The sequence below is a fragment of the Miscanthus floridulus genome, chromosome 1, assembly GCF_019320115.1.
Source record: "Miscanthus floridulus cultivar M001 chromosome 1, ASM1932011v1, whole genome shotgun sequence".
Classification (NCBI taxonomy): domain Eukaryota; kingdom Viridiplantae; phylum Streptophyta; class Magnoliopsida; order Poales; family Poaceae; genus Miscanthus; species Miscanthus floridulus.
The window spans coordinates 45,611,520-45,629,453 of record NC_089580.1 but is presented as its reverse complement, the minus strand read 5'-3'; the positions used below and the strand labels follow the sequence as shown (position 1 = coordinate 45,629,453).

The 17,934-nt window shown below is 48.4% G+C and overlaps 3 protein-coding genes across 4 annotated transcripts; all 3 read right to left on the bottom strand.

Annotated features, from left to right (window-relative positions):
• Nucleotides 1-1,013: 1,013 nt before the first annotated feature.
• Nucleotides 1,014-2,655, bottom strand: LOC136482369 (polygalacturonase inhibitor-like). The gene has a single exon (XM_066479587.1). The coding sequence runs from the start codon at nucleotides 2,533-2,535 to the stop codon at nucleotides 1,492-1,494; it is 1,044 nt and encodes a 347-aa protein (XP_066335684.1). The 5' UTR covers nucleotides 2,536-2,655; the 3' UTR covers nucleotides 1,014-1,491.
• A 3,888-nt stretch (nucleotides 2,656-6,543) lies between these two features.
• LOC136482359 (vacuolar sorting protein 3-like) lies at nucleotides 6,544-13,461 on the bottom strand. Of its 2 annotated transcripts, XM_066479569.1 has the most exons (14): nucleotides 12,314-13,459; nucleotides 11,527-11,802; nucleotides 10,811-11,007; nucleotides 10,583-10,724; nucleotides 10,171-10,440; nucleotides 10,030-10,102; nucleotides 9,708-9,756; nucleotides 8,759-9,023; nucleotides 8,582-8,637; nucleotides 8,398-8,466; nucleotides 8,169-8,280; nucleotides 7,371-7,460; nucleotides 7,033-7,203; nucleotides 6,544-6,927 (listed from the first exon to the last, which is right to left on the bottom strand). In XM_066479569.1, the coding sequence occupies exons 1-14, from the start codon at nucleotides 13,250-13,252 to the stop codon at nucleotides 6,832-6,834; spliced, it is 2,805 nt and encodes a 934-aa protein (XP_066335666.1). In that variant the 5' UTR covers nucleotides 13,253-13,459; the 3' UTR covers nucleotides 6,544-6,831. The 2 variants fall into 2 exon arrangements, with proteins under 2 accessions (XP_066335666.1, XP_066335674.1); XM_066479577.1 differs by lacking the exon at nucleotides 6,544-6,927 and having other exon boundaries at nucleotides 7,039-7,199; nucleotides 12,314-13,461.
• A 240-nt stretch (nucleotides 13,462-13,701) lies between these two features.
• On the bottom strand, nucleotides 13,702-17,305 carry LOC136482349 (formin-like protein 14). Its single transcript, XM_066479557.1, has 4 exons — nucleotides 15,908-17,305; nucleotides 15,660-15,820; nucleotides 14,833-15,077; nucleotides 13,702-14,681 (listed from the first exon to the last, which is right to left on the bottom strand). The coding sequence occupies exons 1-4, from the start codon at nucleotides 17,206-17,208 to the stop codon at nucleotides 13,929-13,931; spliced, it is 2,460 nt and encodes an 819-aa protein (XP_066335654.1). The 5' UTR covers nucleotides 17,209-17,305; the 3' UTR covers nucleotides 13,702-13,928.
• Nucleotides 17,306-17,934: the final 629 nt, after the last annotated feature.

Here is a 17,934-nt window from a genome sequence, read left to right as displayed (position 1 = left end):
TCCTCGCCTTCTGCTGCCTCGTCTCAGTGTGTCCTCCTCCCGGCGCCGGCTGGGCATCCATACAACGTCGCGGCCAGGTCCTTTCGAACTAGAGGCGCCGCCCCTCCCCCTCGTGTCGCTCGAGCGACGTGGGCCCCACGTGAAGCGCGCGAAACGAAATGCAGGCGCGGGCGTCCATCCGGACGCCGGGCGCTACCACTGTCATTTTTACATATGTAGCTTTTTTTCTCGAACAAGCAGGAGAGCCGCATATCTTTGTATTACGCGGGCTCCTTCAGTGACGAAAGCTGGTCGTCATAGAAGTGGATATTCCTAGTAGTGCTAGGACCAAGGTAAGAGGGGGTAAAACGAAACAAACCAGAAAAATCCTTTCTAAGATTACAATTAATCGAACCGACTATGCAATTGCCCTGTACCTATAACCCAAGACGCCCGAGTTCTAGGTTCTGGAGGTTTCTTGCCCCAGCCAGAACCCAGAGATGGCCCTCCAGCTGCAAGTTTCTCACAGAGGTTGAGACACTTGGCGAATTTCCATCAAACACACAGGCGTTACATAGCAATTGGATGAGAGAAATACTATATGCATTGACAAAACATGCAACCAGGGGGCAAGAGACCAGGTTCACGTCCACGAGGCTCCGCCAGTGGCAGATGCTCACCCTCGTTATGGCGTTGCTCATAGACTGTCGTCAGATCAACACAGGAGGGTTGAGAGGTCAACAAGGTATGTAGCCACGTCATCAGAGGGGTGTGGGCTGAGGTGACGTGGCTCAATCTCAGCCTTCCAGTGTCGATCTTATGGCTGGCGGTGAGGTCGAGCATCAACAGAATATAAATGTTCTGTTGAGGGGAGCCAACACATTGAAATGCATCTTCTGATTTACATATTGATGGATATGGATGGTTTAGATCCACAGGAACATCGTCAGTTTTTGTGCTATGACATCAGCATTTCATAAATGGAAACATTTTATGCATGCCAACTGCTGGAAGCATTGTGAAGCAACAATATATTGTTGGTAGTTCAAAGGAGAGACTCATATATATTATGCATTGAGCTTATTAATCTGTCTCTACCTAGTCAGACACACAAACCCAAACACACAAGTTGTGTGACACAACCATTACACTAGCTAGTATATATATAGTACAGATTTTTGTAGTTGCTCTCGATCCATGCATCCTGGGATCCATGAACTAACTTTAACAGTTGATTCCAGGATACAATTATTACATGCATATTGGTACCTGTAGGTACCTTTCTTCACTTTCATTATATATAGCACTCTTGGTTTAGTATTGTACTACGTACTATATATTTCACTACTCTTGCTTCTTCTTACGTGCGAGCTTCTTCTTACGTGGTTTAGCACTCTATGAGCTTCTTTGCCATACGTGTAGAGCTTCCTCCTCCTCTCATCGATCGATCAATGGAAACGGTGGCCGACCACTCTACTTACCTTGCTCCGAGGATCGATCCTCAGTACAAAATCAGTAGAAACGGTGGCCGCAGGAAGGCAGCGGCGTGCCGCAGAGGCACTTGTTGTGCTGGTAGCTGTAGGCGTCGAACTTGGCCATGTTCCCTCCCGTCGGCACCACGCCGCACATCTTGTTGTAGCTGACGTTGAAGAGCTGCAGCCCGGCGAGGTCCGCCACCTTCGCCGGGATGCGGCCGCGGATGGCGTTGTGGCTCAGGTCGATGTAGCTCAGCTGCTCCGGCAGCTCCACGGCCGTGAGGCTGAAGGCGAAGCCGTTGCGGGACAGATCCAGGTGCTGCAGCGGCTTCCCCTTGCCGAAGACGCCCGACGCGTCGCCGGTGAAGGCGTTGCGCGACAGGTCCAGGTGCGCGAAGCTGACGGCGGCGAACCCGTCGGGGATGGCGCCGGAGAAGTTGTTGTGCGACAGCCGGAGGTACGCCTGGTCGGTGCACTTGCTGAGGAGCAGCGACGGGACGGGGCCCGAGAGGCGGTTGCGGCTGAGGTCGATGCTGGAGAGGCTGGGCAGGTCGGCGAGCGACGCCGGGATGCTGCCCTCGAAAAAGTTGAAGGAGAGGTCGATCAGGGTGAGCTCCGTGAGCTGGGACAGGAACGACGGCACCGGGCCGGAGACGCCCGTGGAGGAGATGGTGAGCTGGGAGAGGTTGGACAGCAGCGCGAGCGAGTCCGGGATGCTCCGGGAGAGGCCCGGGAGGTGGCGCAGGACCAGCGTGCGGAGGTTGGTGAGGTTGGCGATGGCGTCCGGGATGGCGCCCGTCAGGTTGCCGTCGCCGAAGACGGTGAGGCCGACGACGCGGCCCGTGGTGTTGTCGCAGTCCACGTTGTACCAGTCGCAGCAGAAGGTGTCGGGCGTCCACGACGCGAAGTGGTACGGGCTGCCCAGCGCCGAGCTCACCGCCAGCAGCGCCTCCTGGTCCTCCTCGTGGCACTGCATCTGCATCGACGACGACGACAAGCTGGCGGCGCCGACGAGGCACGACGCCAGAAGCGCGGCCACGAGTAGCAGCCGCGGGAATTGCTGTGAGGAAGCGGCGGCCATCGTCGACGATCGATCACCTCTTGCTTTGCTTGTCTTGTGATCAGCTATCTAGCTAGCTGCAGTGAGACTGTGATAGTGATGAGATGGTATTGCTTGTGTCGTTGTAGCTAGACTACTCGATCGCTGGCTGTGAGTGTGAGATGCCATGGCTGCCATGCATGCATATTTATAGGCTTGCAAAAGTGCGAGTTGGGAGCACCTGCACTAGCAAAGCAAGGCTCCACTGGAATTAAACATTGCAAAAGTGCAGGGCAGTGGAGGACAGGGATGAAGACATGCACATCGATCGATCATGTATGCATTTGCATGCACCACTGCACCTCGCTCGTGCGAGAGATCGAATTGATGAGATGTGTCATGTCTCATGTGTGTGCTGGCCGACCTGCTGGGCAGGCAGCGACGGTCACTTGTGCATGCACGTTACATTGCTCATGCTGCATCATCATCTATCAGGGCTTCACCCCAAAATCCAAACTTTGACACTATGCAAAAAGAAGATTTATCGTCACATCAAACTTGCGGTACATGCATAGAGTACTAAATGTTAACTAAATTAAAAACTAATTGCACAGTTTGGTTATACTTTACGAGACAAACGTTTTGAGCCTAATTAGTCAATGGTTGAACAATTATTAACAAATACAAACGAAATACTACAGTGCGGTACAAGGAAATTCGGCGGCGCCAAATTCCGCCGAACTAAACATGGCCCAGATATTTCCTTCATGCTACTACCAAGGAGTAGCAGCAGCTACTAGCTAGGCTAGCGAGAAATAAAGGAGTGTAGCATTACAGTGTGTAACCTAACTTATGACGACATGGATGATGGATCAGCACTATTTTAATATAATATAGGCAATTTGCTAGCTAACGATGAGTGGGTTCTGGCATGCCTCTGCTCCATCTCCTGCTGCTCCCCTCGCTTTAATCTGGCCTTTCCGGCCGTTGATGTATGGACATGAGACACTGACGGGCCAATTGCTCCATTCATGTACGGCCTCGCTTTTCCGAGGTACAGGTCAGGTCAGGAGCGCCTTCCTTCTCCAATAATATCCACTTCATGGATGCATGATCATCGCATCCATCAAATGAACTAGTGCTTGCATTTTTATTTCTTCTTGCAAAGCCTAGAAATAAGTTCAATCTCCATTTGCCAAGTCTCTTACGGCTTATGCGAGAAACCGCGTAAATTGTATATCATCCATATTAATAAATCGACCGAGTTTTCTTCCATTGATCCACTTGACTTAAGCAAAACAATCCCAATATTCCATGGGATATGTCTCAATCCATACCTGCCCGAGACCAACAAATTAAAAACACCTCAGAAGCACAAGAACATCACAATAAACCATGTTTTATACATACATACCATACGCGATCGTCACAACACATGCATTAACATTCAAGTTTCCCAAAACCATATCAAGTTTACATCACATTTCATCGATTTATTAGTGCAAAGATTTCAGCGCTCTCTCATAGCATTAGAGTACATAAGCAAACTATATAGAATCGGTTCCACTCCTCCTCGTCCGTATCTCCATCGATCATGTAGAATGAGAAGTAACCGAAAATGGCCCTGTCACCTACATCAACTTAAAGGCAGGATTGTGTAATATCAGGTGGGTTGGCGATTAGACTAGCCTAAGGAAGGGTACAGGGTTATAGAACAAGGAAAGTTCTAGACCCATGGGTCAGATGGCAACGGGGATGTACCCGTCGGGTATCGCCAGAACGTTCTCTTCCCCGCTGCGGAGAATTCATCCTGTCCCCGTCCCCGTTAACTGTCTCGGGTATAGATTCTTGCCCATCCCCGTACCCGTCGGGCATCGGTCGGGTAACAGATACCCGAAGGGTACTGCATACCCGACGGGTACTGCATACCCGATAAACAAGAACACTTGGGGTCGCAGCTTTGCAATCGGAGACGTTTCTTCTTCACCCGGGTATAAGTGTCGGAGTCTCGGAAATGCCGAGGAGAAGGAGCGAGGTTGCGAGGAGGACGAGCGCAGAGAGACCGAACTGAAGAAGCGAGGGGCACGAACGCTCGTGGGGCAGGCGTGCTTGTGCTGCTGGCGGAGATGGTGAGAAAAAATTGAAATAGGGTTCCTAGAACACACAAACTATATATATGGTTGTTCAGATTTGGGCCAAAATACCTATGTTGAGCTTCTTTGGGCCTAATACTCGCATGACAGCTTAAATAGTCGGGTTCCCCAACGGGTAACGGGGACGGGTAAACAGGGAACGTTCCCGTACCCACTATACCCGTCGGGGGTGGATTCTTGCCCATTTAGATGCCCGCGGGTAAAGATATGATCCCATCCCCGTCCTCTAATGGATCAAATACCCGTCGGGTATCAGGTATCGGGGCCCATTGCCATCTTTAAGTTAGATCAACAAAGGACCACGGCCAGCCAGACTTGGGGTTTAGAAGGACTAGCACCACTTATTGTGGTTGTACTAGGGTGACTACCAGCCGGCCTTACCATGTCCCATGGCAATTGGACCGACCCAAGGAGTAGCCTAACCACCACCACACCAACAACACACCCCCAACCCCCTAGGATCTTTGATACAATTCATGGCAAGGTTTGATTCTAAACCTTCCAGGTGATGTGCCAAGTGAATTTTGCTAATCAGGTTTGACATGCATCGAGGTTTTAAGGCAATGCAATACAATGGCAGTGTCGTCCATGTTATCCTTGGTTGCAACGGCCATGGTTGTGAGGAGAAAAGGGGACAGAGGTGAGGCTGACCGCACCGCTACGGCGGATTGCATGTGGCAACAACTTCGACTAAGTGGATGGCGGTAGACGATAGTGGCAATACGTGGTGTGCGCGAACAAGAAGCTCATGGCAAGGCAACTAAGGTAAGAGAGAGATTAGTGTTGGGGGCAGGCTAGATGACGTAACGGTAGACCCCACTGGCTAGATGCAATTTGGGGGGCGAAGGAGTATGATCGAATTTGGTCGTGGTTCTACACACACGCGAAAAGGCACGTGATGTCTAACCACAAGGGGCAACATTATGGTTTAGCTGCCAGCGGCGCCAAAACAACAATGTGATCGTGCTGATGAAAGGGGCTTAGCCTGTTATATTGGAATCCCTAGTTTAATATAGGGCATATGTTTGGTACAGCTCAGTAGTTTCTGTAGCTTCAGTTCCATAAAGTAGCTTCACCAGTGAAGTAAAAGCTATTTTCAAAAATATTTGGTAAAATAGCTTCTCAAAGAGGATAGCAAAGAGAAAGTTGAGAGAAGCCAGTAATTTCAGCTTCACCTAGGGAACTATGGATGTGAGGGAAGCTAAAAAATAGGTTTTAGAGTGAAGCTATTTCATTAAGGCCTGTTTGGTAGAAGCTGAAAACAGCTTTGTGAAGCTATGAAAATCCCTACCAAATTGGCCCATAAGGGCGGCGGCCACAAATGCTTTTGTAATGTTTCTAAACTATTAAGAGATGGTGCCATAATGCCACTATGTCAACAGTTTGTATTACTTCGATTATTACTATGGATTTATGTTCACTTCTATGTCTTAGTTGCACTTTGGTTATTAGTATGGATTTGTGGTCCTATTATTAATTGTACATTTGTGTGGCTCAATTTATTTACAAGGATTACCTTGGTGCAAAATCCTGACTCTGCCACTGGTTTAATGCAATGATGTAATTTATATTGATTATGCTAAGAGAATGATGGCTATTAGGTATTTAGGTTTTGAGTTGTGGCAGTTTACATATAGGGAGCTACGACATCCTGTAATAATGACACAGGCAAGTGACGTAAGATCCAGCTTTCCAAAAGGCCACCCCATTCGTTGGTAGCAAACGAACAGATTTGTTCTGAGTCGTCTGTAGCAAACGAACGGATTTGTCTATCTATCAACTTTCACGACCACCCCATTCGTTTCAGTCTCCACGAAAACGTGTTTCACGCACCTCCAGCACTGCGATCTAGTGGGGCATTTGCATTTCTGGGCTACTGGTGAGGACGCACAAAATTGTCACCTGCAATTTCCAGCTACCAAATCTCGTATCAGCGTGTTATATAGCATTATTTGTCTCTACAGACAATGTACTACAGCTACTAGAACAGACTACACATCCCCTGTATGCGGTATGCCTGTATTTGTATATATTCATTCATTGGCCTCAGCAAAAAAAATACACAACGCCCTGGTCAAGTTTCCAGAGTGAGCCCATCCAGACACAAAAAACTTAGTGCCATTTCCGAGCAGCCACAGCCGAATGCTGGCCTCAAGATCACCACTCTTCATTCCTTCCTCGCTATCTATCTACTGACAAGCCAGCTCTGTTTGAATATAACATCTTTCCTCAAGCTACGGCCACGCCCTGATGAGGAATCACCTTGCTGGGATCGATAGCACTGCAAAACCAAGTTATTATTATTACACACAAAGAAACCTGAAACCTCCATGCAAACAAGCTACTGCTATCGGCAGCAAACTCAAAACACCTCAAGTAGGCATACCCTGTAGCAAACAACCGAGTCGTCAGGGTACATCGCAAACAGCTTGGTGCCGAGGCGAGCTCTACATGAATCGCAGATACTCTCGTCGGTTAGCTGCACATGCCTCGATCTCTCCTCCAGTCTCGTTAAATGCACGTCTAGGTTTGTCGCCCGTGATAAATTGTGGACTATCTAAATCATGCAAAGGAGCACAAAAGAGCAAAGAAACTCTACTGGTAAGAAAGACTGCATCTCAACCTGAAACAAACTCGGTTAAACTAGGCAATGATCCATAACGCTGTTCAACTGTTCAATACAGAAAACTTCACCCTAAAAAAACGGAAAAGAATTATGCTCACCTGCCCTTGGCGATGATGGTGCACTCGGGCCCTCAGCATCCGTAAAATTGTATCTGATGCCAGCTGAAGAGGCATATCAGGAGATAATCTCTGGCACAAGATTATGGTTTAGATTCGTTTTCCAGAAACTAGTGTATGGCACAACATAAAGACAGATGCACATGGCAGCCCTGCAGCTATACAACATGTAGTTGTGAATTAATGATGCAATGAGTACCTTGTACTTAGGTATCGACTATTCAGTAACCTTTTTTGAGACTTCTCACAATTCCTAGGATCGTGTGCAACAGTAGTACAAGAAAAATGGTTGGACATCAGTTTTGCATATTTGTTCTTTTCCAATACCAGTACCCAGTGCAGAGAGCTCCCGCTCTGTGCGGGGTCTGGGGAAGGGTGTCAGTGGCAAGATGGCAAGTTTGCTTCATAGGAAACTAGACAGACCATGTTTAATGGATCGTGATCATTTATACTGGAACTTTTTTTTTTTGACAACAATACTGGAACGTTAACGTCCAACAGGTCAATAAATTGTTCAGATATGCCAAATCCTATTGTGAAGGGGGGAACAATTGTATCCATGTCCTATTTTTTTTAATTGCTCACTTTTCAACAGAACACCACATTTCCAGAGCTAACAACTACCTTCACGATATTTATTCCGTTCTCTCCAGTCCTCACATGACTGATATGCCATCCTAAAATACTGAAGGCCAGAACACCAACATCTTGCAAACTAGCATGCAAGCTACAAGACTCTCAAAAGAATCTGCGAGTATTGAAGCAACAATGAAGTAATACCTCCAATACTTGTATGGGGTCCAAAGATTCACCATGATTATGAAGAAGTCGTACAGCTGCTGTAAACATAGGCTCCTTCCCGTTTTGAGGATCCAAATACAAACCCAAAAGCCTGAGATTGAAAAAAGGACAACATGAACAGCAGGGATTATTTCTGTTCAAAAAGACGAAGAAAAAAATTAAGTTAATTAATTTAGAAATACTGATGTGAAAAAAAAAAATGACATACTGAATATAGGCATCATCTCGACCAATCTCAGCACAATACTGCTCAGCAGCTTCACTATCCTCCAGCTTCCTTCATCACATAACAAGCAGCAGACATTTCAATAGAGCAATTTACAGGCTACAACAAACCAATATGTAAGGAAAGCAACATATAGAAAATCAAACCCAAGAGCATAGAATCTTACAATGCTAGTATCTGAAGTACAATATTCTCTTGGCCCATTTTCCTATACAGTATTGCCTGACAAGGGAAAGTCTAGAGTATCAGTATAGCATGATCGGGCAAGCATGAGAGTTCAATGGAAAGATTTTTAACCAGGCAAACATGGAAGTGCCAGGAAGAAGACAAATCGTAACATCACCTTTTCCAGCCATAGCTCAGATTCTGCTATCACATCGAGCACATCTTCTGAATCATACAGGTCTGAAGCTTGCAGAAACAATTGCAAGCTCTCTCTTAATAAATAAATAAATTGTGCATCAGAATCAATTTCACTATTGTCTTTCCCTCTATATTTAGACTCCATATCAATTGCTTCAATCGCAGATTTAGCCAGTGAAAGAGCATATGATGTGTGATAGTGAGGGTCATCGCAGCCCTGATCCTCAATCAACCACTGCAGATATCTGTACAATTTGGCTGGTTCAGACTTTTTATAACAGAAGGATAATAAGAAAATAATCATTACCACATAGCATTCTCTGCTGATGAATGACAAATGAAGGTGGCCAAAGAGACAAGATACAGGAGAAGATATAGACAAACAGTTTTAAAGAACATGTAAAGGAATAACACTATTTGCATAATGATTCTATAACCTCACTGAAAGCATGGGGTGTTAGAGTACGTCAGGGGCCTATTGGGCCTGGGCTGGCTATATAGCCCATTAGTGTTAGGGTTAATTAGAGATAAGGGTCGCTTACTTAGGGGTCAAGTAAGCCTAGCTTGGGAGTCAAGTAAACCTCTCTATATAAGGAGAGGAGATGTATCAATCTAATCAAGCAAGACTTAAGAAGGAAACCCTTCCCTCTTGCTCGGCCGTGGGCAAAGGCCCCGCGGCCGGCCCTCTCTCACCCTCGCAGCCCTAGCCAACATTTGGCCACTAAAAGTTGATTATAAGGATGTTGCGTACTTAGAGCTAATTTGCAAAAACACATACTAACAAGCTACCATACAAATATGTCCATAGAGTAATCCTACTACTTTTGTCACTCATATTTTGTCACTCATATGAAACTAAAATATTATATTTGGATTGTTGAATTAAGAGATCTGAACTTATTGAAAAGTTCACGGACAATCATCTATACCTTTGATGGATCACAACCTTTTCAGCATCAACAGCAGCGACAACCTTTTCTGCAAAATAGCATTATTCAAATAAATGACAGCAGCGACAACCTTTTCTGCAGAATAGCCTTTTAAGATACCTAACCCCCAATTACTAAAAAAAACATTCCTAAATGTCACACGATAAGCTATAACCATGCAAAATTATTCTAAAACAGTCTACCCCTCTGTCCCTATCATCATTCTCTGACACGCATGCTCAGAAACTAGAAAATGTGTCTGGCCATGATTATGTAGTAAAAGCACACTGATACATTGGTCTATCCAGAACATATCAATTACCTGGTGAGAGTTGATTTTCCCTCGTCTCAGATGTTAAAACTGCAATCGCTAGATCTTGATCAATGTCTGCCACCTACAAATAAAATTCAGTAATAAAACACTTGTTATAAGATAAACAAGTTCTTAACCTGAAATGCATACCCATCCAAGATGTTCCAGAACAAGGTCCTCATCAGACAATTCTTTGAGGATCTTGGCTGCTTCTATAGCGGCAATTTCCTCGCCAGACCTTTTGCCAACCAAAGTTCCACAGGAACCATTCTCAGACAGATCCTTCCACAAACCTGTGCTATAATTCCTTGCCAGTATACGCCATATAGAAAGAGCTTTGGAGCACATTCCTTTACTGCCATACAAGAAAGCAAGTGTCCGTAAATGTCCAGAGTCATCCAAAAGGGATTCTAGTTCATCCTGCACCATGCATCAAGCAGCTTTCTTAGTGTTCACTCAAATGTGATGAAAACATTAGGATGGGACCATTGTGCTCTGTCAATTCAATACTTCAACATACAAAAGCACGTCGGATGCAGATGTCTAAAGGGCATGTACATACCACAATACAGCTATTCTGAGATGATGCAAGCTTCTCCATGTCATCAACAAGATGAAGTGCTCTATAAAGATACATCAGAAGAGTATCAACTCCTTCCATCTCTGGAGAAGATAAATTCTTCATCCGCGATGCACAAAGGTACCTGGATTCATTCAGCATTAAGATAGTTGAGGATAGACGTGGCTTCCCAGTGATTCACAATGAATATAACCCGTGCATATATCATACCTGATAATATTTCTGATTGCTAGTTCCAAAAGATCAGCTCTACTTGGTGGATTTGAAAGGAAATCTTCATCCACAATTGTATCCACACCTGCCTTTTTCAGAAACAATGCCTGTTGAACTGCTACCAGACCATCATCAATAACTTCTTCAAGGGGCTTAGGGGGTGGATGCAAACCCCAATACCGCTTTCTTGGCACCTAATGGATATAATTGTTAATGGTTACCATTAGAAACAAGTAGCTGAACGTATGAAAGATTGTTTGGTTTCTCCGTAGTTATAATCAGTAGGTACGGACATAGGGTACAATAATAATCAGTGTTAAGTGCCAAAAGAGCCATGAAGGAAAAACTGACTCATCATAAACTGAAAGAATGAGTTGATGAATCATAAATACTCTAACCCAGTAAGGCTCAACAAGTTCCTATCTATGACTATTGTGCTAAAATAGGGTCAAGCTGGTTCATCTAGAGATTTTTTAATAGTTGATTCAGATTTATTGGATCATTTTAAGAGCTCAATGTAAGCATTAAGAGTGAATTTTCATCATGAAAAGAAATAGGTTAAGACAACGTGACAAGAAAGTACTTTTGGAACACAACTTGTGATGTACACAATTAATACACAACTTGTGATGTACACAGTTAATTTAGAAACTGAACTAAAACAATTTATCTCATATACAGTATCCCAGCTACCAAGTGGCAATGTAGCGTACCAGATCTGACCAACGGTTAGGATCCCGCATAATGAATGGAAATACTTCTGATGGCTGCATAGTCTCTGATAACAAAAAATGATTTACAGCATCCTCGAAACGCAAGTCAAAAAACAACAAAAATCCAAGTTGTGCATGGACAAAGGAGATCATTTCCTTTGAAATTTCACCATCTGACTCAAACTCTTCTAATAAAGAAATAGCTTCCTTGTAGTTCTTTCTTCGTAAAGATGCCTTAATCTGCTCCACTGCAGATACTTTACGGTAGCAAAAAACCTGGATAAGCCAATTGATTCCTATATCAGTGTAACATAAGCATAATCTGCATAAATTAGAGCCAGACTAAACATTCTCAGTTTCCACTACTATAGTGCTATTAGCCTTTCCTTTACATTAGAATCTTAGATAACTATACATATGGTACTAAAATTGTACAGGGAATGTAAAAGCTAGCCTTATTTATGCAACTTATAACTAGTATATATATACAAACATTATGATTCTAAAAGGTAACCTACCGTCCTTCCTTGTGAAAGTAAAACCAAAGGCCAACCACAGTTGTATAGACCCTTTAGCTATCAACCCATGCCAAATTCATATAGGCAGTCTTTCCTGCTCATCTAGTCCTGTGTGCTTGGGAGACTACATCTATTTAGGATGCAATGTAATGTAAAGTTATTTTCTTTCCAACAGTTGTGGCACCACATAACACTAATACAAATACACTAATAGAATTTGGATACAGAAGTTCAAATGAATAACGGATGAATCGACGTACCTACGTTACCTTATAAGTCGTAGCGATCACAACTAGCTCCGTGCCGATCCCATCATCATCGCTAGCCACAATCAAAACGCCTTGACCAGTCCTGGCAACAGGAATGGTCTGTAGGTGTGCAGCGTTTCTCCTCCTGTACACATCGACCTTGGAGTCCCCAGCAACAATCACATAGGGGAACACCTCGGCTATGCAGTCGGGCGTGGTGCTGAACACCAAGCTGCTTCCAACCGGTTGGCCAAATCTGTCGACCACAACACCGACATTGTCGACCAGGAGCATCACCTCGTCACCTCCAGAGAGCGGCTTCACCCTCGGGTGACCGGAGGATTCTGGGAGCGAGAATATGTCCACAACCTGGCCAGTGGTGCTCGAGTAGAGGGAGTACCCAGTGGCGGTGGCAACGAAGACAGAGTCGTCGACCCAAGCGAGCGCCTTGACCCCCTCGACAGAGGCGATCTCGCGCGTCTGCACATCCAGCTCGTCGGCGTCGTGCAGCGTGAAGTCGACCCGGAGCAGCTTCTTCCCGACGGAGATGGCGACGGAGCATGATGATGGGTCGGCGGGGTCGACGCGGCGGGCGGCGACGGCCGCGACGTTGCGCAGGGAGCCGAGGCGGCGGACGGGGCGGGAGAGGAGCGGGTCCGCGAGGAGCAGGAGACCGTCGGCGAGGACGAGGAGGCGAGCGACGGAGGGGAGCGGGACGATGGCGGAGACAGGAAGCGTGGCGCCGATGGGGAGGAGGCGGAGGAACTCGGGGGTGGAGGGATCCTGGAGGGAGAAGAGGAGCAGCTTGCCGCCGCCGGTGCCGAGGTAGAGCAGGTGGCCGGAGAGCGCGGCGGAGCGGACGGTGAGCGGGGAGGAGACGGGGAGGCCGGCGAGCGCGGGGGGGTCGAGCGTTGCGAGGGGCTCCAGGGCCACGCGGGAGGCCGGCGGCTGGGATCCCATGGCCGGTGGTGGAGTGGGGTTAGGGTTCGGGGCAGGGTGGCGCCATCGCCGCTAGTCTCTGCAGACCTCTGTCAGTCCCAATCACTGGGGGCTGGGGGTGCGGGGTGACTCTGCCGGCGACTACTTTGCCCTGCTTGCTGGTTTGCTTGGAGGCGAAGGAGGAAGACGACTTCAGGACTTCAGAATCTGACCTGTACAAACCAACTTGCTGTTGCAGATACATCTCGCGGCAAAAACACGTCCCCCAAAAAAAAAAGGTTCTTCGTGCATTGCCCAAACTCAAACGAAGTATCATGTCATCACTCATCACACACAATTCTGACCGAGACATCCATGAGCAACTTTTAGAAACTATCAGAATTCAGAAGCAGAGGCGTCACCAATGGAGTTGGAATAGAAGGCTGCTTCATTGCCTCATTGGCAGGACAGCAGCATTCAGGAGAAGACGGCAAAGCAACAACATCCATTACCAGTAACAGTAAACTTTACAATAGCCAGGGTGTCCAGCATAGATTATCCAGATATTTATATAGAGAGAGGCTTAGGCTTAACATAGCATAACATTGTTCTCATCTACTGCTAATACTAGGAACCATACTAGTCCAAATAGCTCGATTCGATATGATATTCTACAAAAAGGAACAGCTACAGATTTTGCCAAGGCAGCTCCTGCGGCTTAAGGCGTCATCCCCATGGGTGCAGCCATCCAGCTCGCCGTTGTCGCGCCGACCCAGTTGTTGCTGTTCACCTCCCCAGCCTCCTTGCAGATCCGGTCGAGCATAGCTAGGAACTCCCTCACTCCAGCGAAAATTCTGAACATGTGAGCTTCGTCGTTGCCTAACTCCCCGATGAACCACTCCGCTATCTCCTTCACTGACGACAAGCAGATGCTCTCCTGAGACTGGAGCTTCAGGATCTCCTCCTCAGCGTGCCTCAGGAACGTGCTCATGCTATTGTGGAAACGCCGAGTGCTCTCAGCAGAGGTAACCATGCTGTTCAGCCTCACCACGTCATGGACCTTCCCAAGCCCCATTCCAAGCTCCGACACGCTTCGGCTCAGCCTTGTTATGTCAATGGACGCGGCTTTCTTCGTGGTGCTCAGCTCGGCTGCAAGTTTGGTGACAACCTCAAGGCCATGCTTCCTGCACTCGGCATCATACTGCAGAGTGCTTGTGTTCATCTTGCATGTACCTGAACCATCCTCCATCACATTGTATCCTTCAGGTTTCACAATTTCCTGGACAAGAAACTGCATGAGAGCAGCCTTCCCATCAGCTCCTTTCACATCAGCTATCTTCAGAACAGTGTTTGGCTCCAAGCCTTTTGAACATGGAGACCCTGAATTGGTGTTCATGAAATTGCCAAAATTCACAACTGCCTCAAGGACTTTGTGGAACAGCCTGCTGCTGCTCATCTCCTGGCAAGCCCCCTAGATGAATAAATAAAATGGATTAAACATTCAGATAATGAATACATGATAGTCGAAAGAAGGTAAAATCACTAATAAGTGATATCATTTCAGCAGAAGCAATCTCTGGACAGTATAATTGTGTTGTATTCCCTAAAGAACACAGCATTACCTCAAGAGTAGCATATGACATTCTCAGCTGATTGATCTCCAAATAGAAACTGGCAATGTAAAGCATGGCATCCACTCTCTTGAACGCAAACGGAACATCCAGCATTGCCTTCAAAAAAGCATCAACTGGGCAAAGTCTGGTCTGGGAATCATCCTTGAAATATTTGAGCTTAAGCTCTTCTTCATTGCTGAGCACCATCTGAGTGAGCATCCGCAAGGCTTCCACTCCCAAACCATGTGCATTACCTGTACCCAGCAACCAGAAATATGCTACAGTTAGTAGCGATAAAACATACCACATAAAGGCATAGCACGAAGGATTGGAGAAAGTTGTAATTGATCAACTTCAGGAACCAAAACAGATTTGCTATGACATGTAAAACAAAGAGTGGTGCACCCTTGAAAGGACAACTTTGTCTAAAATGTGATGTGACCCCATGAAGAAGTTATACACATGGACAACAAAACGCTCCAATGGTATCCTAAATGCGATCTCTTTCTAGGAAATAGACAATGCACCTAAAATGAAAGCGGGCTGTGTAACTCTGGTTTTTCAAACTTATGACAGTAGGAGGGGCATGCCATGTGGCCCATTGGTAAGGCCCCAACGTTTATCAGAGACAATCATTCATGTAACTCATAATCAACAAGGCACCATGTGATGCTACAAACATGGTCAATGGCACAACAACCAATTCGAAGGTCCCCCACAAGTAATAAACACTAGAGTACTTCCGTCGAACAAAGATTGCAACTTTGTCAGCATTATTCAGAGAAAACTCAATCTGGGTTGCCTGATGATAAGAGGAAAGATCAGTCTATCTGTACCTTCCAAGAGTGCATCCCTCAGTTGCTCCTTGGAAACTCCCAATGCCCCCACAATCATCCCGATGCCATGACACCTGAGGGCACCGAGCAAACACACCTCCCTCGGCGCCGCAACCGCCGCCGAATTGTTGAGGTATAGCTGGATGACCTCGTCCTTCATGCTATAGCACACAGGGCAGAGAGAGGCAACCTCAGACATCAAATCGAATCCGCGAGCAGAAGGAGGGAACAAGAAGGTTTAGTCTTACTGCAAAGAGGCGGACTTGAGCTTGTCCGAATGCAAAGGCCGCGACTTGCGCAGGTCCATCATCTGATCAGAGTCACCATCATCTGACGAAGCAACTGCTGGTCGCGGCGGCAGCGGCACGAAGGGGTTCCACGCGTGCGCCGCCACGGGCTCCGCAGCACCCTTGGGAGGCGACGGCCTCCGTTTAGGCGGCGAGGGATTGGGGGCTCGGCCACGCGGCTGCGGGATGGACGGCGGGCGGAAATGGACGGGGCTGGAGCCGAGCGTGGGTGAGGAAGCCGACGGCGAGGAGGGAGAGAGCGAGGAGGACGAGGCATCGGCAGCGGCGGCGGGAGGCACGGTGCTGGGGTCGGAGGCCGAGCTGCGGGATGCGAACTCGCCTGACGGCGGTCCGACGCGCGGAAGCGGCGGCAGAGGGCGGAGCTCTGGCGAGCCAGGACGCAGATTAGAACTGGTGCCGGGGTGCTGCGGTCCCGACGGCGGCGGGGTGGCGAGGGTGCCGAGGTAGAGGAACTCGGTGCTGGGGTTAGTGGAGGAGGTGGGCATTGGCGGCGGCTTGAGGCTGCGCCCCTCCTCGTCCCCGTCATCGTCGTCGTCGTGGTTGCTGGCGGCGCGGCGGTGGGCAGCGGAGGCGGAGGACGCCGCGGCCCCGGAGCGACCGCCGCCGCCGCGGTGGCGGAGGCGGCGGACGAGGTGGATGGAGAGGAGCGCGGAGAGGAGGAGGAGGCAGAGCGAGAGCAGGGAGAGGAGCAGCGCCTGGAGCACGGGGAAGCGGTGGGAGCCGGAGGCGCGCGGGGTCGGGGCGACGAGGGTGGAGATGTTGGCAGGGAACGTCGGGAGGCCGCCGTCGCCGGAGGGCTGGGTTTCGGCGGCTGGGGGAGGAGGCGGCGGCGAGTTTGCTGTTGGGAAGAAGGGGTTGTTGGTGAAGGGGTATGGATCCCCGGTGGAGGGGGTGGCGGAGGAGGACGGGTACTTGGGCGTCGGCGAAGTGGTGACCGGCGGCGCTGGCGTGGGCGTGGGCGTGGGCGGTGGCGCCGGCGGCACGGCGACCGGAGTGGGTGTAGGGTGCGGCGGAGGAGGAGGGGGCAGGCTGGGTGGCGGCGGCGTCGTCAGCGGGGCGCGAGGAGACGCGGTGTGGTGGTGGCGGCGGGGAGGATGCGGTGCCGCCGGCGGCGGAGGCGGAGGCAGAGGCGGAGACGGGAGGGTGGCATTTGTTTGGGTGGTGGAAATGGTAGCGGCCGGGAGCAGCAGCAGCAGCAACAGGGAGAGGAGGAGGATGGAGGGAGGCGGCGGCAACGGCATTGCGCGCCGCGATCCGGCGGCCTCCGCCGGCGGGACTCACGGGTGGGGGAGAGAAAAGGGGGTTTTGGCTTGGGGCTTTGGGGGAAGAAATGGTGCCTTCGGGGTTTGGCTGTGCCTGCGTGCGTGCACACGAGAGAGAGAGGGGGAAGACGACGCAGGCACGCTGAGGGGTGGAGCGGCGCAGAGGCTGCGTGCCAGCCAGTGCCCTGCGCTGCCCCTCTGGGGCTTTGTCTCGGGAATCGCGGAAGAGAGAGAGGACACAGAGGCAGGCACCGCCGTTCCGTCCACTAGTGCTGCAGTGTACTGTTAGGCGTGTGAAGGAGCGAGGCAAGGGCCCCTTTTTTCGAAATTCGGTGCCTTTTTACTGGCTCACAGTCGCTGAGTCACACCTTTTTGCCGGATTTTAGGCTCTTTAGTTCCCAAAATTTGCTGTGCCGTACTCGTTACATCGAATCTTGCGGCACATACATGAAGTACTAAATATAGACGAAAAAAAAATTAATTGTACAGTTAGGTGAGAAATCACGAAAGAAAACTTTCAAACCTAATTAATTTATAATTAAACACTAATTATCAAATAAAACCCAAATATTTTTAGATCTAAAGACGCCCTTATTGCCTTTTCAAGGACTAGTAGTATATATTTTATTTATTCTCTTCTTGCTGTGCTGAAATGAAAAATAAAACACAGTTTAGCTTTTTGGCTGCTTTTCTTTGGCTTTCTTT